The sequence below is a fragment of the Phoca vitulina genome, unplaced genomic scaffold (assembly GCF_004348235.1).
Source record: "Phoca vitulina isolate PV1807 unplaced genomic scaffold, GSC_HSeal_1.0 scaffold36, whole genome shotgun sequence".
Taxonomy (NCBI): domain Eukaryota; kingdom Metazoa; phylum Chordata; class Mammalia; order Carnivora; family Phocidae; genus Phoca; species Phoca vitulina.
In genome coordinates this window covers 7,975,938-7,996,912 of record NW_022589739.1, presented here as the reverse complement: position 1 = coordinate 7,996,912, position 20,975 = coordinate 7,975,938, and the positions used below count along the sequence as shown (strand labels likewise).

General features: G+C 46.5%; 1 protein-coding gene across 2 annotated transcripts in view; it reads right to left on the bottom strand.

The window, feature by feature from the left end:
• Window positions 1–4,074: 4,074 nt before the first annotated feature.
• Window positions 4,075–20,975, bottom strand: part of DENND5A (DENN domain containing 5A) — a 102,415-nt gene continuing 85,514 nt past the window's right edge. For both annotated transcript variants that reach the window (XM_032427393.1, XM_032427394.1), the window contains 11 exons: window positions 17,950–18,034; window positions 15,925–16,009; window positions 15,322–15,450; window positions 11,272–11,393; window positions 9,919–10,064; window positions 9,281–9,399; window positions 8,711–8,892; window positions 7,976–8,058; window positions 7,363–7,486; window positions 6,650–6,818; window positions 4,075–5,099 (listed from right to left, as the gene is read on the bottom strand). In XM_032427393.1, the coding sequence (XP_032283284.1) occupies window positions 4,916–5,099; window positions 6,650–6,818; window positions 7,363–7,486; window positions 7,976–8,058; window positions 8,711–8,892; window positions 9,281–9,399; window positions 9,919–10,064; window positions 11,272–11,393; window positions 15,322–15,450; window positions 15,925–16,009; window positions 17,950–18,034 (1,428 nt within the window). In that variant the 3' untranslated portion in view covers window positions 4,075–4,915. The remainder of the gene's footprint in view (window positions 5,100–6,649; window positions 6,819–7,362; window positions 7,487–7,975; window positions 8,059–8,710; window positions 8,893–9,280; window positions 9,400–9,918; window positions 10,065–11,271; window positions 11,394–15,321; window positions 15,451–15,924; window positions 16,010–17,949; window positions 18,035–20,975) is intronic.

Below are 20,975 nucleotides of genomic sequence, written 5' to 3'. Positions count from 1 at the left end.
CTGGACTTCCTATGTCTGAGGACCAGCAGACAAGAGTCACTCTTGGCAGAGATAGTTGAGCCTGAACAACAGGAGGAGGCGGGAATGGGTAAAACATATGCAGAACCCAGGGATTCTTATACAAATAGCTGATTCCAAGCCTGAGACAGAAAATGTAAAAGATGAGCCTGGGACATCTTGAAATTCCACAAAGCAACTACCAAGTTCATGTTAAACAACTCGGGAAGCAATCTGAAGAGGCTTCCAACTGCCAAGATGGGACAATAAAGATAATAACTGCAATGGAATGAAACTCATCAAATACACGTTAAGTCCATGAGTTCATTACAATGTTTTTAAAAGATAGCCACCTTCTGAGAATAACCAGGAACCAGTCAGTACATTATCTTAAAAGTTAACAGAAGTAAAGAATTAAGCACTTACCCTGCCTTTCCTATAAACTCTACTGAGAAATCAAATACACGAAGGGCAGCATCTCCTTATAAAATTATTCCACCTAATAAATGAAACAAAATGATAGATTAGAATATCCCCATGTTGCAACCCCCCCCCCCACCCCTGTGAACTACTTACAGGATGATAGCTGCTAACACCAAAAAAAGTGAACACCAGACATGATGTGCCTCCTGATAAATGAGTACACCACAACCTAGAGTCTCCTCAAAGGGATCAATCCGGAGGCAAATCAGGTCCCTGAATTTTTTGCTGTTTTACAGGGAATACAGTTGCTGATTTACAGGGAATGCAAAGGATAAAGGAGCACACTGAACTGCACCACCAGCATGAAATTAGCAAAACCCAGGCTGTGGGAAACCACAGATCATACAGCCCAGGTTCTTCAAGAGACAAACTGTAAGGAAAAGAAAGGAGTAGAGGGAGCCCTTTAGATGAAAAGAGACTTAATAGATGTATCAAGTTAAAAAGGAAACCAATTTGATTTCTATAGTGTGTAGGGATGTACACTTGGGTGATAAAACAATAAAGAAACTCAAGGAAGTGGTTAATATAAAGGTCACAAAGTTGGAAGGAAGGAGGCGGCTGCTCACTCTGTAATAATTCACTGAGTTCAGTTGCATGCTTGTTTATTTATCAGTCCCTGAAATCTCAGAGTCTGAGAAGCCCTGAATTAGAGCAGGTGCAAAAGCCAAAGCAAGCAGCACTTGAACTGAATGCACTTGATCTACCCAGGGCTGCTGGAGAGGCAGTTGACTCAAGCGTCCTTGAAATACTGAGCTACTAAACACGCCTGTTCTCCTAAATCACACATCCTTCCAAAAAGGATTTGCAGATTATAAAACAAAACACAGTAGAAAGTGAGGCATTCACAGCAGAATCAGCTGTGAGAAGGAGCAGAGAGATAGATGGTCCCAAGAGAGCCTCGATTTCTAAAACATGACTGACACTCACCTTCTCAGCAACGTCTCCTGGAAAGGGTGTTGCTCCTGCACTCCTTCGGCTGACTGAGGCTGCCAGCACCCTCCACTAAAGCACATAACTAAGCACATAACACCCACCACACAGAGCCATGACCGACTGGTCAGTTGTACAAGTTCTGTAGGTACAAGACCACATATAGAAAGGGTCATTTAGCTCTAACTGCCATGAGCACTGGCTCCAGTAAGCAGCACTAAAAGCTGGAAGAAGATAAAGGAGAAGCACTGCTAGGTTACCTAAAAGAGACTCCTCCCCTTATTCCCTGAGACATAAGGCCCCGCCATGGGGTGAGTCGGTTGTGTGTTGTCTGCGATTTTCAGGCCACACACTGCACTCGAGACACACCGTTGCCACGCCTCAGCCGGGCAGTTGTGCTCTGACCACAGGTTTCCATGTCTCACGTCCCAGGAGGGCCCAAAGCAGCAGGACTCGTCTTCACAGGTGGAAGTGTGCACTAAGAATGCCACACCCAGGTGACACGGCTCTGGTGACGTGGTGCCGGCAGCATGTGGTCTTTCCTTCAGTCCACATCTACCGAGCACCGGCAAAGTTCACCGCCAAGGAGCCCACAAATCTGCTCCCCTCCCCGTCTCAGACTTGACTCTGGCACTAGACTTCCCTGAGCGTCACAATCTGGCTGGCTCCTTCACATCTGCACGCCTTTGCTCACGCTGTTCTTGCTACCTGTGACACCCACTCCCTCTGACAATCCCCTACCGCCCTAAGCACACCTCGTTATGGTCACTACCTTCCCTGGTGTCATACTCCCCCACAGCAGCACTTGCCTCTGAGTTCCTTGAGGACCAGGGGTCTGGGTCTCAGTCAGGAGCCAGGGCTTGATACAGCAGGGCAGTAACAACCACCAAGATTCATCTAGCACTTACTGCACACCTGACCCTGTTCCAGACGTATGCGTAGTCAGGTCGCAATCACAAGCACCCTTTAATGCAGGTACTACTAGCATTCCCATCTTAAGATGTGAGTAAATGGAGGTTCAGGAATTCAGTAGCTTGCTCTGGGTCACATTAGCAGTGCAAGGATTTAACGGAAGGACTTTTGGGCCCATAGCCTGTCATCTTAACCACTGCCAATGAATTCATTTATTCCACAGATAGTTACTGGGGAAGTAGCCAGTTGCTACTTTGTGAATGGACTGTGTCCTTCCCTCATAAATCCAAGATTTAGAATCAGCGAATAATTAGTACAACGGTTGCAGGTGTTAGGAAGGAAAATAAAGTAGAATAAGGGGATAAAAGTGACTGATGGGACTTGTTAGTGTTTTAGAGTGGTCAGGGTGGGTCTCTCTGAGGACATCTGAGCAGAGACCTGAATCAGCAAAGTAGTAGCTGTCGGTGGAAAAGCCACAAGCTTGGAGTGAGACAGTTCTCCATGCAAACTACTTATCGGATGTGTGGCCTTGGGCAAGTGACTAAACTTCTCTGTCATTCAATTTCCTCACCTATAAACCAGTGATAATCTACATTTGCGTTGCAGAGGTATGAGGAAAAGGGAGAAGTGTATGTGTAAAGGACCTGGCTTAAGGTCATCTCTGGCCTAGGCCCACAACAGACATACATGCAGCGAGTTCTATGCTGCCCTTCTTGCCCAGCCAGGAATCTCCCTTCGCCCTTACCACCTACCTCCCCAGCTTCCAAAAACCTGCAGACTCCCGTGGCCCACTCACGCTCCCTGCTGGCAGGATATGGCACTGCAGCTGTCCTCAAAGCCTCCCACTCCTTTCGCCTCTTCAAAAAGCCTTACCTGGGCACTCACCGCCAGCCAGTCACCAGGGATGGAGATGAGTGAGAGACCCTCTGCGGACCCTCCAGGGGCTCAGAGCCTAGGGAGTGGGCCCCACATGAAAGCAACAACCCAGAGAGGAGGTACGAGCATCTAAGCAACTACAGGAGCACAGTGACAGAATGATTAAATGTGCCCACAGAGGATTAGGGAAGGCTTCATAGTGGGTGACTCCTAAAGTGACCTTGAACAATGAACAGGAAGTAGGCACCAGGGGAGGCATTCCATCCAGGCAGGGAGAACATACAGGCAAAATCAGGGAAGCATAAAAGAGAACATTAATTGGTTTGAGGTCCTCTATCTGACCAAGCCACACTTCTGGAACTTCCTGCAAAAGTAGCTTGGTTGAAGAATAAAACTGAAGCAAGCTGGTTCCCAGACCCTCATAAAGCTCTACTATATACCATCTTGGGAAAAACAAATGCTTCTCTCAAGAAAGTTTTTTTATCCTGAAGGAAGATAGCATCTCATGTACCCTATGTTCCCACACCTGGTCTTCCTTACCCTTCAAGAAATACCCCATCTTGTCTGTCAACTGACAACCTTTGCAACCTTGGCCAGGTCCCTTTCCCTCTGTGCCTCAGCCTCCTCTTCTGTGGAGTGGGAAAATAACACTTATGTGCATCCTTCTCAAAGCGCCATTTGAGTTATGAACTATGAAAGCTCCTGGTGCTGCAGCAGGAAGGACCCAGGAGACGCCAGGCCCTGGGGGGAGGGGCACCCTGGGCAGTTGAGGAAGGAGCCAAGGCAATGCTACAGCTTCTCACACTCACATGGACCAAACGGCACCCCTGCCACCCACTGCTCACAAACCCCCATAAAAGTCAGGGATCCATGCAGTTTTGTTTCAGGTGTTTTATTAAGTGGGCCATACTGTAGCTGGTTTCTAGGTTGCAAAACAACATAAATTTAACAATAATAACATAGCCAGTTAGACTGTGACAAGCTTCTTCCTTTCTTAAAAAAAAGAAAAAAGAAAAAAAGATTTAAAACACACAATGGAGGGTTAAATAAATAAGAGGAAAAAAAAAAGAAAACCTGTTAAAACATGCTTATGTTTACTTCTGTGCAGCTGTGTGCCAAGAGGAAATGTGATCTTCTGCACGATGGTGCATCCTGGCATGTCTCCGTTCCAAATAATACTGACAGAAAAAGAAAAGATGTGGGACTGACTCATCAGTGCTTGCAGAGGCACTACTAAAAATCCCTTTGATTGGAGCTTGGGGCTTCCTGCTCAGCACACCTGTGTGTGGCCCGTGAAAGCCAAATATCCAGAACAATGTTAATATAGAAAACATTAGTTTAAAAACAACGTGGGATGGCCTCATGCCCAGGCGGGGGTGAGGCAGCAGAACTGCCCGCCCCTGCGCGCCGCAGGCTCAGTCCGGGGAGGCCGCAGGCTCCCAGCACGCGGCCGTGGCGAGGGAGGGCGCCAGCTTCAAAATAAGCGGCACCAACCTCGTCTCCCTCTCCCTAGCACTCTTTCACATGAAAGTGTGTAAAAAGCAAATCAGCAAATAAACTCTAAAATAGATTATTTATTCCAAAAATCCTCTACTTTTCTTTTTACAGTGAGTGTACATCTCTCTGTCTCCTGCACAACTTGCTTAAATCCCTTGGGAAGAAGGGTCGGAGCTGCAGGGCGAGTCTCTCGGTCCTGCTGTTGGCTGGTGCCGGGAGGTCAAATGTCGATGCCCTTGACGAGGGACGTCTCCAGCGTGATGTTGAATTCCTGCAGTGTCTGCAGCACGCGGATCAAGGAATTGACAAGCGTGTGGTCTTTGATCAGCGCCACATCCTCATACATGTGTGCGGTGATGGGGCAATCAGCCAGCAGGGCAATCCAGTGGTGCAGGAGGTGATCTCTGGCAGGGAAGGGTCAGTCCGGATGCATCGGAAGGGAAGGGGAAGGGAGACAGTTAGTACAAGGTCAAGGGGGGAGCTTGCTCCATCACTTCTTGAACAAAGTCTGCGGCTGGAGAAGTGGACAGCTTCCCCCAGCCCCCTCTCCCTCCCATCATGGTGCTTGGCAAAGACACCTTACATGGCTTTAAACGGCTCCTACCAGGGACTACTCAGCCCCAGGGACACCAACCCAACCTGACCCAAAGTGACCCAGTTACCTGCCACCAGGTCCACACCTCCTCCCCTGCCTCCTCCTGCCTCCCTAGACAAGCCCACCACCAAGCAGACACCAGGTCCAGTCAGCACCACCTCTTCCGTCTCAACAGCCAGTCTGTCCCAGAGCAGAGATTAAGTAGCTTGTCCAAGTTCAGATGGCTAGTAAGTGGCTGATCTGAGAATATGAACCTAGTCAATCTGGTTCCAGAGTCTGTTTTTAACTACTCTGCCAACTTCCTCCCTTCCTTGGCCCAAATGAACTACTGCTTTAAGTTTATTTGGCCTTCACACTCTCACCTGACCCACGGGACAGCCCCTAACAATCTTGCCCACTCTGATGTATATCATCCATGGTATCAAATTCATATCATTTCAGTCCCCTGATTAAACAACTCTGTCCTAATATGGAAGGATTCTCTGCCCCAGCTCCCCGAGGCCCCTATCCTCCTTTCAACTGTTTCCTACGACTGCCCTTCCTTCTGTTATTTCCTAACCCCACATCCTTTGCTTCCTTTGGGACTTCTCTGCTAGTTCTGTCTGCTTCAAACTCCAACCCCACTTCTATCCTTCCATTAAGGCTCACCTCAAATACCACCTCCTCCCTTCTCTGATCTTTCTCCTCTACAGCTTCAGCATAATTTATGAATGCATGCTTCCTTTTGGGACTCTCACAACCTTCTGCTTTATACTGTATGTATGTATGTATGTATTTTTTTTTTTTTTAAGGATTTTATTTATTTATTTGACAGAGAGAGACACAGCAAGAGAGGGAACACAAGCAGGGGGAGCGGGAGAGGGAGAAGCAGGCTTCCCGCGGAGCAGGGAGCCTGATGTGGGGCTCGATCCCAGGACCCGGGAATCATGACCTGAGCTGAAGGCAGACGCTTAACGACTGAGCCACCCAGGCGCCCCTGCTTTATACTGTATTTAACCAGGACACGTAAACTTTTAAATGGTAGGGACCATGTTTTATTCGGCTCATTCCCCCTGCCTTCCATAATGCCTGGCGCATTCGAATGGTTGTTGGAAGGAATGACTTGATAAGACTCTGCTTCAAATTTCACCAGTGGAATGGTTTTATTCCTTCCCATCAAAATGGGCCCCCACACACTCTCATCCCCACCCCTCCATATCCCCACACATATGCTTCGTACATGGAAATTAAGGGCCTCCAAGGCCTCACCTGCCCAGGGGCATCTGGTCATTAGCCACTCCCACCCCCTGCCCCATGCTAGGCCCCAGCACCACCTCCAAGGCTGGGTGCTGTGCACTCCGGGCCATGAGGCTGCAGTACCTGGCTCCCAAGCACACCAGCATCTGAAACTTGCCGTCCTTGCCTATGTTCCGGGGAGTATTATTGATTGCAGTGACAAATCGGCAGAAGTTCCGGGCCCTTGTATGCCAGTTTTCCTCAGGGACAAGTTCATTCTGCTCCAAAGTCTCATAATAGGTTTGTGCTTTTTCTGTGAAGAGTAGAAAAGCTTGCCAGTGACAAAGGCTCTCAAAACCAACCTATCCCTAACTGTCCTGCAGGCCACTAGCCATGGGTCTCTCCATGTTGATGCAGGTAACTTAATGTAACAGGAATGTTCTGACATCACTGGTCACGTTTCAAAATATAAGGTCCCTATTCTCATGTTTTAAATTTCTGTATGTGGTCCTTGATATAAAGATGGTCCTTTCCCTAGTCTGAAGATTAAAAAAAGAAGAAGAAAGAAAAACACTCTTGAGGTAAAAGGTTCTTCAACGAAAATTCTCTAAGTGGGTATATCACAGGGCTTGGACTCCAAATACTATCAACTGGCCTTTTGGATCTACAAGGAAAAAGTGTGAGGACTTGTTTCTAAGCCGTCAAGAAAAGCCAGAGCAAATAAAAACAGATCTAATTTGAGCGTCAGCTGGTTTGGCTTCTGGACCTCAGACCCCAGTGGTCAGCACCCACATTGTGCTGATGAGTCCCCATGTCCCTGCATGCTTTTCCCACCCTCACACCCTGGCTCAACTCACCCAGGAAATCCCAAATGAAGACATTTTTGAAGAGCCGGGGGGATTTAAATCCATGCTGGAAAGCCTGTTCCAGGGCTGAGACAAGGCCACATTCTCCACAGAGCAACAGCGTCAGACTGCCTCGCTATGTAAAAAAATAAGAGAACGCCAGGCTGGCCTCAGCCAAGCTGCCTTCCCGCCCCTGCTTCCCCAAACCCACAGTCCACAGCTGGGGGGCAGCAAGAGCCTGGCTGGGACCTTGTCTATCTCCCCAGCACCTGGCACGTGAGTGGCACAGAGCAGCTCCCAGGGCACAGCTGCACAAGAAAGGATGGATCTGGGTCCCCCCAAGAGGGACAAAGCCAGAGTGACCATTGCTCAGGGAGACCCAGTCAAATCCAGAAGACGACAGGAATATACACTGTTCATTAGAGGCCCTGGGACTCTGCTGGGTCATTAGTGTGTAAGGAAAACAGGGTAACCCAAGGCAGAGGCCCCTGAGGAAGGAATCTGTTCAATGTCAAACTGAAGCACACACTCTAGACTCTGGGTTGTCCACACTACATGGGCCTAGAAAAAGATTATTCTCTCTTACTCAATATAAAGCACTGGGTTGGAGGGCAGGAAGGCTCACCTCTTTCTCGGGCTTATGGAAGTGCTTCACGATGCCATTGACTGCCTCCCCAATGGACTCCTGGATCTGCCCGGTGTTCAGCTCTGATAAAAATCAAGCAAACAACCCTAACCAATCTCAGAAGCTAACAATGCTTAGCTGACTGACCACAAGACTGAGGACACAGGAAGGGCTCATGGGAGAGGCAGGACAGCCTGGACCCAAGGAAGAGTGGCTCTTGCCCATCCAACTTTGTTGAGGTAGCCCTTGCTAAAATCTTGGAGGAAAAGCAAAAGCTAATACCTCAGAGTTCCATCTCTAAGAGAGTCTGGTAAAGTTTATTTTCCATTTTACCCTGGAACTTCTGGCAACCAAAAGAGGGCCAAGACTTGGCTGTGAGGCCCAGGAAAAAGGACGGAGAAGGCCAGAAGGCTGACCCCTCTCCTCTCTAGAATCATATATAAATAGTACAGAGGACACAGGCCAGGCTGCATGAGCCCTCCCCTCTCCTTCCAGGCGTCTAAGGAGTGTGACACCCACCCCACCCCACCCCGACACACACACACACACACACACACACACACACACACATTCATGAGAGGAGGGTGACAAATGCCTGAGGCTGCTTTCTTGGCAGAAGTGGTTCCTGAGGCAGCTGCACAGGCTGGGGTCTGGACTCCCACATCAGGGTTCCCAGACATCTGCCCACATTCCCCACCTAGGTGGCATGAGGGCCCAGCCCCTCCTCCCACTTACTGGGCTTGTTGTTGGGTGAGATGGTAACGAGCCTCCGGATGACGCTGGGGGACTGCTGCAGGGGCGGGGTCCGGCACGGCCTCTCATCCACCTCAGGCTGGGACGTGAGCAATTCCCCAACCAGGACCCGCTCCAGGCTCCCATCATCTATGCCCTTCCCCAACCACCGACCACATGGGAACCTAAAGGTCAAGCAATGGCTTGTCAGAGCTGCCAGCCCCTCCAGTGTCCTTCCCCTTGCTGCTCAGCAAAAGCCATCAAAAAGCCAATCCCTGGAGACAGGCTCTGAAACCAGGCTGGGGATCCCTCAAGGCCCTGCTCATCCATCCCACTGTGCATCATCGGGGAAGCCACCTGAATGATGGGTGGCCTGGAACCTGTGCACAGCAACATCATACGTCTTAGCTTGGAAAACCCTCCTTCTATTTCTTTTCAGGTGCATGAGGCAGAGCCAAATAGTCTACCACGACCGAAAAGGTCTCCCTGAGAACTCCACATACCCAGGCATCAAACCCAAACCCTGGTATACCTTGCCCCACTATCTTAGGGCATAGCTGAGGGAACACTTACTTGTAGGTATGTCCTGTGATCTCATTCCTGACCATCACATACTCCACCAGCCATTTGGCATACAGCCCAGAGTTATCATGGCCTATCTGTACTGTAGTGAGCTTTCCCAAGTTCTGGCACTGTGAAAGAACAGCCAAATAAAGAAGGCGGGTAGGTCAAGAAAATAAGAGAAATAAGCTCATGGCTCTACCTACCACCAAGGCTGGTGATACAGCACTCTCATGATGGGAAATGATTGAGAAAGAAGATGCTACTATCTGAAGGAAGAATAGGGCCTACAAGCAGAAGGGTCTGGAAGTGGGACAGCAGTCTGAGATTCAGAGGTCTCTGTGAACACTCGGGCTCAGCAATTGAAAGAACTCTTGGGGATTTCTCACATGCCATGGACAGGGAGTTATGCAAGTCCAGATGGGTAAGTGCCTTCGAGTCAGAGACCGCTTAGACAGGGTAGGCTCCCCCGTTCTTGGGTCAACCCTTGGCTCCAGCCTCTGATCATCTCAGGACAGGTCAAGTGTGCTAATACATTAATACTATAAGAGTAAGACCACCATAAAACCCTGCAGAAAGCTCCCACAAGCAGCCGTTGCAAACTCAGATCCCAAAAGAGCCTGGGGTTGTGATACCTGGATAACACATACCTCAAAGGTCATCTCTAACACATTCCTGGGAATCTGCAGGATCTGTGTCTCACCCAGTTCTCCCGAAATGCAGATCCATGGGTTGGCGGTGAACATGGAGCCCCCCAGCTTCTTGCTCGGTACAATCAGGATATGGTATGGGATCACTGTTTGGGAGAAGCCACAAAGGCATTAAGGGGCATAAGGAATCCCTCCCATACCTGAAAGGGCCCTGACCTGCCTGCCCAGGTGTGCTGGCATGCTTGCAGCCCCTGCTGTACCAGCCCCAACAGAGCCAGGAGCAGCAGGTCCCAGGACCTAGTCTCTGGCTGGCTTAGAATATTAGCCAATCCTACCCTCAGTCTCTCTCCTCTCAGGGTTACCACCCAACCATCAAAGATCCAAGCCCATCTGCAGGCTCAGAGGCTAAGTGAATCTGTTCCTTAAATAATATCACCAACTCCATGTTGTACTGAATTGCTTTTCAGAGCACTTTTTAATCTATCATCTTGTGAACTCTAATAACAATCTCCAGAGAGGTCCTATAACGCCTTTTCTGAGGCACTGAAAGGGAAATAGTTTCCCCCGAGTCTCTTAAGTTCCAGTCCAGTACTGCTTTTCCTGCAGCCTACAGCACTCATCCCAGAGAGGGAGGATGGGTGTCATATAGAAGCAAGAGTCCATGCTGCTGAGGCTGCTGAGTCACCCGTCAAACAGCTAACCATGGGGCAAATTCAGAGACTAACCCCTAAGGAAAAGAGCATCCTGGTACCAAAGAAAGATGAGGCTCCAAAAGCCTTCCTTAGACCATACTGAACCCTCCTTCCTCATGCTGCAAATAGGGAGACAGGCCCACAGCAGCAGTCAACTCTGCTCCCAGAAACCTAATGAGTTAGGGCAGAGCAGAGCTGGACCCAAATCTCCCACCACAACCCGGAGTTCTGTTACTTCAGGAAGAGTCTTTTTTCCCTGTGTGCTGGTTTGAAACCTTCTAGGATGCCGAATCACTCTCTGAGCCCAAAACAAAAGGGAGATTTCTTTACAGGTGTGCAAAGAGGGCAGTGAACTTCACCATGCCACCCACCTCCACTCCACCTTCATCGCCTTAGGCCCCCAGGGCGGTGCCTAGGACAACAGTGACAACATGATGGCCAAAAAGACTGAGCTCCCCCGTTCAGAACAAGAGTAAGAAGCTTCAGAGAAAAAACAACCTCCACAGAGGGCAAATGTACCTCTCTCCTACAGAAGCAAAAGGCAAATAGAAAGTACAAGTGACAATCTTCTTTCTTTAAAAAAAGGGACAGTGAGCTAGCCTTAGGCAGGCTCATGAAGACTGGCACTGAGAAGGCTAGTGGGGAGCACAGGGCTACTTACGGATAGTTGTGAAGACATTGGTGAAGCAAAAGTAATCGACGGCATTGAAAGAGAGGAGGTGATAGAGGAACTGCTCCTTCTCGTCGTCACAGCGCAGGAAGGCATAGCGCTTGTACAACTTTCTGTCGGAGAGGAGGCAATACATCAGTCCCCCGGCCGAAAGGAGGGGAAAGAGGCTAGAATTACTCGGTTCTGGAAGGAGACAGCTAAGGGAAGAATAAGACGTCAAGCTTCAAGTTCTTTAGAGTCACCTAAAAAAGGAACAAAGCCAGCTACTCCATCTAAATGAGGGCTAGAGGGAAAGTGGCTGAAACTACAGCAGAAACAACAAAGCCAAACTCCACCTGTGTCCAAGCATTGATGTTACTACAATGCAGTGTCAGAAGTCACGGGATCCCCTTTCCTAAACTGGGGGCTGGAAGTGTCACCCCTCAGGGATGGCACAGTTCCTCTCAGGCTTCTAGCTGGGGCATCACCCCAGTGTGCGGTGTGGCAATAATAATGGCAGGAGGTCTGTGAACCCCAATCATTACCAGGGCCAGCCTCAGACCCTCAGCAGACCTAAGACCCATGAGTCAAAACACCGCTCTGAATGTGAATGTAAGCCCAGGACAGCTTGAGTCAATAAAGGGAACGATCCAGGTCACAGACAAGGAAGAGCTACGTACATCATGTCCTTCCTCTCTTTTCAAACTTTCTCCCGTCCCCATCTCCACCCCCACTTACTCATCAAAGGCCAGCTCCTTTTCCTGACACTGTAGACCCTCTCCAACAGCAATGACACCTTCCCCAAATAGAGGGGGCACCAAGAGCCAAGTGCACAGGCCTTCAGCACAGAGAAAAAAGAAGGTAACTGTCCTGGTTGCCAAGATTGCAATCACTGAGATGGATTCAGTAAATCTCTGAAGTTTTACCTATAAGGTACACCCAAGAGATTAATTCACCATCCAGGGCCTACGATGTGCAGGTGCTAGAGAGGGAACACCTATCCTCAAATACAGTCCGGGTGAATAAATCAAGTAAAGGCCATGGTATAAGACTGCCCACAATGAGTTGCACATGAAAGGCTCTCTGTGGGAATTTAAAGAGCCATAAGCCTCAATGATCCTAGATGAGGAGAGGCCTAAAGAACAGCACGAATTTAGACAGATCTTGCAAAAGAAAGAGGACAGGGTATGGAAACCAGTTTGGCTGGAGTTGAATGCTGAGGGAGATGACCAGTTAGCAATGAGGCTGAAAGGCTGGGCTACAGTCAAATGAAGGAAGGCCCTAAATAGTCAGCCTAAAGAGTTTGCAACTTGCCCTACAAGTAATGGGTTTCTGCAATTTACCCTAGAAGTAAAGGGAAAGCCATAGCGGCTTCAGAAAATTTAAATTTAGTGCATCTGAGGAGTGAAAGATTGAAACTAAGGCCGTGGCACTAGATAAGAAGACAGGTGGAGGCAAAGGCAAAGGACCTGAAATGTGCATGTGGAAGCTAAAGCAAAGCAAGGAGTCACACTGGACCCCAAATTTCAAACTAGGGAGGGAGGAAAGGGGTGCTCAGGGAGAAGAGTGGTGACATTAACAAAACATTGGAGAGAAAGGTAGTTACGGTGAAGAATTCTGTGAAGCTTGCGCTTTTGTTCTGTCTGAACGAAAGGTAAGATACCTGAATGGAAATAAATGCAGGACTGGAGCTCAGGAGAAAGTCAAAGCTACAGCGTCAGATGCGCAAGTCACACGATGGGTAACAGAAGTCATGACAATGGGTGAGATCCCTAAGTGAGAGAGAAGCGTGAAAAGAACATGTGTGCATGCAGAGAACTGAGGACTGGAAAGGGTAGGGGGAGAAAGAGATCAGGATGGAATAAGGCCACGGCAGCCATGCAAAGTGAGTTTCGAGGTAGAGGGGCTACTGCACAGTAATAGTCACTGCAGGGAAGTCAAGGGGAAACAGTGTGAGCTCAGTATATAGGAGCTACCTTTTCCCCTAGACCCTACAGCCCCCTTAACCTGCCTCAACCTAACCCCCTTCTCCAAGCTGCAAACAGTTTTGGAAGTCCCAGAGACTCAGGAACATTCTACCGAGATGTACTCTCCAAGGCTGTCCGCCTCCTCCTGTCTGTGCAGCTATGCACACATTTTATGTGCCCAACTGAGTATCTACTAGGTGCTAGGCAACATGCTCATTCATGCCCTCAGTGAAAGCAAATTATAATAAAAAGCAAGCAACTAGATAATAATAATACAGCCCATCAGTGGTGAGGCAGGTTTGAATAAATACTGTGACAAATGCTATGGGTGCCCAGGTGAAGAATGAACCCAGTCTCTGAGATGTCTAGACAACCTCTAGTGAAAAAAACTTCTGACTAGGCCCTGAAAGGACTAAAGACATACCAAGAAGGGTGAGAAGTATGATGTGGCTGGAGCTTTAAGCAGACTGAAGAGAAAGATAAGAGAGAGCAGAATGAAGGAATAAATAGGTTTTGATGAAGGGCCCCTTTTTTCTCCCTTATACCCCATCTAAAATGCAATCTGTGGCAGCAAAACCCATTTTCCACTCACTGGAGTAGCACTGGGGCCAGACTATAAGGTGGAAAATTTCTAGTACTGAGTAAATTCTGAGCTTATCTCCTTTAAACGGGGCTACAGTTTAAAGAAACCAAAATTAGCCTCCTGACCAAGGTCTGTACCCTGTTTGCTGTGGCCTGGGCCTTTAGGCTCATACACACCCTAGACCTAGCCACTGTTCTGGACTTCACAAAGTGCTTGTGCTTGACCCTCTTTCAGATGCCTCCCTATCCTCCTGCTGGTGACACCCACACTGGCCAGCAGGAAACACTCCTGCCTATCCTGCTACAATGGCAATTTTTTTTTCTTAACCACACACAACTGTGCCCTAGAATCTGGTGTGCATACACTTCCCTTCCAAAGGCTTACACATTCACTTGTTCTCTTTTAGTTGTTCTCCCCGTCTCCAAATTTTATCCCTAAGCCCTTTTGTCTCAAATCAAATTTAAGTGCTTTAAAAATTGCTGTTTCACAACCTCTCAAAATGACCTAACTTATCAAGGTTTTAAACCTAGTTCTTGCTATGTTTTACATGCACAGTAAACAATCTAAATCATTATATTTTCACTTTGAATAAAAACAGATACTGCAGGTTTAATCAACTGGCTACACAAAATTTCCCCAAGAACCAGTCCCCTGCTTTATCATCCTTGGGGAAGTCAGATAATAAAGTACACCATGAAAAGATGCCTAAGGAAATGCTAAACAAAAATGTCCAAGAGGCTTGCCAGTGAAGAAAGAGCCAAACATAGGAAAAGTGGAGAGGTGGTGGCCCGAGAGGTAGAGAAGGGGGACAGTCCTCCTTCCCACTCCTCCTCTGGTAGCTAGGGTACAAAAAGAATACAAAGAATATTAAATCCAGAGAAGGGAACTGTAGGTTTAATGGCCCCTGGGAATGTGAGAACTATGGAATCTCTCCTCTTCCTCTTTCTAGGTGGAAAGTGTGGAGGGAGGGGGCCCATGAGAGCCATCAGAAAGCCTTTTTAAGCTCTAGGGAAACTCAGGAAGGGTCCAGAGAGGAAGAGGAAAGATTGTTGTTTTGGGCTGGCCCTGGCCTCAGAAAAGAACAAAAGAGATAAGGGGATATCTTAGAAGTTTCCTTTTCACTCCCTAGTCCTTTCTTCCCCAGGACAGGAAAGAGACCAAGAAAATGCCCTGTGCCTAAGAGGTATACAAGTCTCCTGAGTGCAGTAAGGAGAGGGGAGCCCTAAAACTCTGAGGTACCCAATAAGGACCCCATCCTTCTCACTACCTCTTTAAGAAAGCTATTTGGGGACATGCAAATGGAGAAGGTAGGAAGAACAAACATAGCAGAATTTTTCTTCTATAGTTAAAGAGGGAGAAGAGGAAATGCTACAAAATCTTCATATGCAATTTGAGTTTAGCTGAACACAGCAGAAATGAAATAGTGAATATTCTCCCTCCTCACACAGGGGTTTCCAAACCCTCCCCACCATTCCTGGGAGCCTGGTTCTACTCCAGGTGGAATGGCCTTACTTGGTGAGCTCATGGTCTGAGAGAAGCTGCTTCAGGTGTCTGGAAAGTAACTTTTTTTCCATGGATAGTCGCACCCATGCTCTGGCCTTCCCCACATCAGTCTTGATTTCCCCAATGTTCTGGATGTGCCTGAAGGGAGAATGGGAAAAAGGAGGTGGGGAGTGGGGTAGAAGCGGAACTCACTACCAATACCTCCCCCTGTAAAGCCAAGCAGGCCTGGTGAGACAATCCTATCCCATCCTGGTGACAAACCACCTCTCTTGTTCTCTAAATCCTGGGCTTCCGTGTGGCTTTGCAGAAAGGCTCACCACAATTTGCAGGGGGCAGGGAGCGGGGGCGGTGACAATACAGCTCTCAAAAAAACCAGGCAAACCCTGGAGCCTGTGATACTCCAGTATAATTCTCCAAAAATGTGAGGAAACTCAACTGCTCATACAGCTCTACAACTGCATCATGAAGCACAAGACCAATGACGAGGTCTTCCTGGTTAATGGAGATGCTGTAGAAGCCTACGTCACTGAGACCCTGCTATTTAAAGTAGACACCTAAGGAGCAACTGAAAACAGGCTTTTAGTGGCTTAGTATATATGAACCCAGACTGACCTCATATCCTGAATGAGGGAGATTCTCAGGGGAGACATTACCGAGCTGGCATCAGACTTCCTCCGTTCTGAATCAAGAAGTATTCCTAGAACAAAAAACCTGGTCATGTCCCAAGAGAGATCTGACTATCCAAAGAGCTGACTCTTCGTACAGGAAATAGTTGGTTATTTTGGTAACAGTGTTTCATGAATATTTATTAACTACTTAGTAGGTATCAGATGCTATACTTTTATACATATTATCTCATTTAATCCTCTAACAACTAGATAGCCAAGGAAGGTATCACAGAGAAGGAAACTGAAATTCAGAGTAGGTAAATGCTTTGCCCTAGTTACCAAGTGGCAAAGTCAGGACTGGAGGAAAAACAAATTTTCTGGCTCCTGATCCAGCATGTTGTCATCATGCATCCACAGAAGCAGTATTTCCATTTGGAGCTACGACTCAGGTCCTGTTCTTGCCTCAAACTGGGCTACAAAAGAGCCAAGGGAATGTGTAAAGAACATGTCCCAGAATGCTTAGGATCCCTAGATACAACACAAGCATACCGCATTTTGTTGCACTTTCACTTTATTGTGCTTCACAGATACTGGTTTTTTTTTTTTTTTACAAATTGAAGGTCTATGGCAACTCTGTCAAGCAGGTCTACTGGCATCATTTTTCTAACAGCATTTGCTCACTTCATGTCTTTGTGTCACATTTTGGTAATTCTCACAAAATTTCAAAATTTTCATTATTATTATTATATTTGGCTTTTTTTAGAAGATTTATTTGTTTGAGAGAGAGACAGAAAGCGCGCATGTGAGCATGCCAAGAAGTACAGGAAGGAGGGGGGCTGTCCTGGAAGGGGCACTGCAGAAGGAACACCAGACCAGGGGACAAGAGGCCTGGCTCCCAATCTGGCCTCTTCCATGAACGCAGTATGTGATCTTGAATAAATTCAATTCCTCTCTGGATCCCAGTTTCCTCCTCTTGTAAAATAAAGGGGCTGGACTAGATCATCTCTGAGGTCCCTGCCAACTCTGATATTTTTATTAAATTAGAAATGGAAAAGGGGGTGCCTGGGTGGCTCAGTCATTAAGCGTCTGCCTTCAGCTCAGGTCATGATCCCTGGGTCCTGGGATCGAGCCCCACATCAGGCTCCCTGCTCTGCGGGAAGCGTGCTTCTCCCTCTCCCACTCCTCCTGCTTGTGTTCCCTCTCTCGCTGTGTCTCTGTCTGTCAAATAAATAAATAAAATCTTTTAGGAAAAAAAAAAATGGAAAAGAAAGGGCGGCTGGGTGGCTCAGTTGGTTAAGCACCTGCCTTCGGCTCAGGTCATGATCCCAGGGTCCTGGGATTGAGCTCCGCACTAGGCTATCTGCTCAGCGGTGAGCCTGCCTCTCCCTCTGCCTGCCGCTCTCCCTACTTGGCGTGCTCTCTCTCTTTCTGTCAAATAAATAAAATCTTTAAAAAAAAAAAAAAAGTTAAAGAAGTGTTAAGAGATCATTCACATCAGGCCTTGACTCTGAGGAGTTCCAAGGTAGGACACAGGCTCTCTTAACTGATAGATGACCTCAATGCCCATCTCTGAGGTATAAAACAAAAAACTCTACAGACAACCTGCTCCAAACATAGGACACCAGTACCACACAAATTCATTAAAAACCTAAATTCATTCTAAGACTGTCCTCTTGCTGATATAAATCTTCTATCTCACTGATCAAAAGGTACAGAAACAGGGACGCCTAACTGGCTCAGCCAATAGAGCATGCAACTCTCAATCTTGGGGGTCATGAGTTCAAGCCCCAGGTCAGGCACAGAATTTACTTTTAAAGGGGGGGTTACAGAAATACATAACGAAAGCAAATCCCATGGCTTTGGCACACTCTGTGGTTCAGAGAGCCGAGTAGCTTAATATTTAAAAAAGGAAACATTATACAGCGAAGGTTCTAATGACCTAGAATAATCTACTGCAGTTGATCACTCCAATGGGGGATGGGAAAGTGGGTGGAGGGGGTTCTCCCCAGTGGTGTAGAAACCATCTTACCTGAGGTACTGAGGCTTCCTGATGTGAGTTTTCTTTGCCGGTTTTCCTGATAATGTAACAGGTGGGACCACAAGGCTGATTTCCCCTGGAACCAACACAAGGAAGAAACACCTATCAGTTTAGATTTCAGAGGCCAAGGCATCCAGTGAACACAGTCACAGATAATTTTAACATACAGATATGGGCTTTTACTAAAAAGTATCTCTACTATTTCCTTCTCTCGATGTACACCCAGATGCAATGTATACAAATATATCACCCTACTAAAATGCAGGAGAAATATAAAGAAGACTTGAAAGGAATAGAAAAGAGAAATGGTCCACCACTTCAAACAGGACATGGCTAAAAAGAGTCTGCGAATGGACCAGTGGATAAGAAAGAAAAAAAGCAAACAACCTATCAACTTCTAAGTTGGTTAAAGGCCAGCTTGGGTAGAGCATGATGGCTTCTGTACTGAGGAGCTAATATCCAGTCTACAAGATTCTACGATAGCTCCTGAATTTCCTAAAACATTTAAAGGCATTACTGCCCTTAGGGCAGGCTGAAGAGAATAAGCTGTCACTAAGATGAGGATTTACTATTGAAGGTAAAAATGAAGAGGCCTGCAGGAAGGTAGGCTGGTATTTAATTATAGCTAATATAACAGAACCTTAGCATTTTGAAATGTAAGAGTTGCAGTTTAAACTATCTGAGACATGTAGTAATTTGTCACTTTACCAAGGCACAAGTCTGATTAGCATTTGCAATCCTGAGGTAAGGGAGCAATTTGCCTACATGGTGAGTGAGCCCAGCTGGCGACCCAGCCACTGCTTTGTCTCTTTCTAGTCATCCTGCAATACACAGTGCCCTTTGTTAGGTGATAAAAACTTTATTTTAAATTCATGGTAAATGTTTCTATATATCTGATATAACGTAAATGTAGTATTATGCTTTATTTTAGTAGTAGGATTTATTATAATAATTTTATAAATGACTTTAGTTCTATATTTCAGAGAAGTGATAGTAATAATAATAGAAGCTACTATGTCCTGAGACTTGCTACAAACTAAGCGCTATGTTAAATGTTCAAAATATAATACTTTATTTAATGCATGTTCAAAATATAATACTTTATTTGATGCTCTCAACAATCCTACAGGATAGGTACCTCTATTTTCATTCTCTTTAGAAAAGAGCAAATTGAGCATCAGAAAGATTAAGTAACTTGTAAAAGATCAGACAGATAGTAAACAGAGTGTTGGGATTCAAGCTTCAATCTAATGGCAGAACCATTGCTCCCAATAATGATACTATATAGACTGCCTGGAAGAGATCATTCAATTTATGAAGTTATACATTCTGAAGAAAATTTTATGCTCTTGGATGAATGTGAGGATTTAAGATTTGTCTCAAGATTTGTCCCTTGAGAATACTGGGGATCTATTTTGTTTCTATCCATTTGATAGATTCTAGGGGGAAAAAAATCAAGCACTTGAATGGAAGAAAACCCTCATCTATAGATCAGAAAGCTGTTAACATAAACTTGCTATATGTTTGGATATCCTATAAGATTTAACCAACTTTAAAAAAAAAAAAAAAAAAAAGGAAAAAAAGGGGGAGCCTGGGTGGCTCAGTTGAGTATCTGCCTTTGGCTCAGGTCATGATCCCAGAGTCCTGGGATCGAGCCCTGCATCAGGCTCCCTATGGGGAGTCTGCTTCTCCCTTTCCCTCTGCTCACCACCCGCCAATCGTGCTCTCACTCTTTCTCTCTCTCTCTCAAATAAATAAATAATCTTTAAAAAAAAAAAAAAAAAAAAGGATTTAACTAGCTTAAAACAAAACCCAATAATCATAATGGTATTTTTTTATAAAACACACAAGTTAAAACTAGAAAAGACTTTTTTTATTCATTAAGAAACCACATTTTTTTTTTTAAATTATGTTCAACAACATCAATGAGACTTACAACTTCCATACACTAACTGGTATATTGATACAATATATGTGAAAGACAATACAAGAGCTTAAAATATTCACATTCTTTGATTTAGTGATTCAGCTTCCAGAAATCTGTCCATCCCTCTACCAAAATGGTTAGAGTAGGCTCCTAAAACAGCAGGGACTTTGGCTTATTCATTACTGTATCCCCAGAATCCAGGAAGACTAGGAAGGCAGACGTGTATGGATGTGACCTACACTAAGTACGGCCAGTCACCAGAGAGCCCTCACATGCAACACTGCCGAAGAGCCAAAGACTACAGCAGCACCAGCCTGCCATGCCAGAAGGACGCCCTGGCTCACGGTGATTTTACCGGAGAGAGAGCAAAGGCAGGAGCGAGAGAGCAGCGCTGGGCTGAAGCTCAGGGATAGGGCACTGGGGACTTTATAGTTCAGGAGCTACGATTATTCTTTTTCCTCTTTTGCACAGAGGCTGACTGAGACTGCAAGGTTCAATTTAGTCTAACTACCCATTTGGGGTATTATATAGGGAAAGCAAAATACAGATAGCACCGGATTCTCCAAGGATGTCATACACAGGTGAGAAACAACCCATTTTCACTTACCCAAAGGGCAGCAGTTACAAAACCAGTATGAAAAAACAAACCTCACCTCTTATTGTTAGAAGAATATACTAGAGAAGGATGCCCATCTCCTTGAAAAATGTCACTGAAAGCCAAAGACAGTTGTGAGCAGTCACGGCCAGTAACAAAATTTAGGAAGCTAGCAGCAAAAACTGCTGTTTGGGTTCTCTCTACTTTCTAAGTAGATTAAAATAGGTAGTTGATCAGTAAGGTGCCCTCAGAAGGGGCAATAAGATCACTCTCTGACAGTGAATTTGGTCACAATGTGGGTGACTGCAGGATCATGCACAATCTCCATGATGGAGTCCAGGTAACCAGGTTACAGAACTTCTGGACTGGAACATAACCAAAGAATGTCTCACCAGGAGAGAGGTGCTCTACACACACGCTAGCAAAGTGAAGGCCTAAGGAGAACATGCGGTAGAAACCCAGCAGAGATAGTCAGTCAATCCGCAGCTGACCATG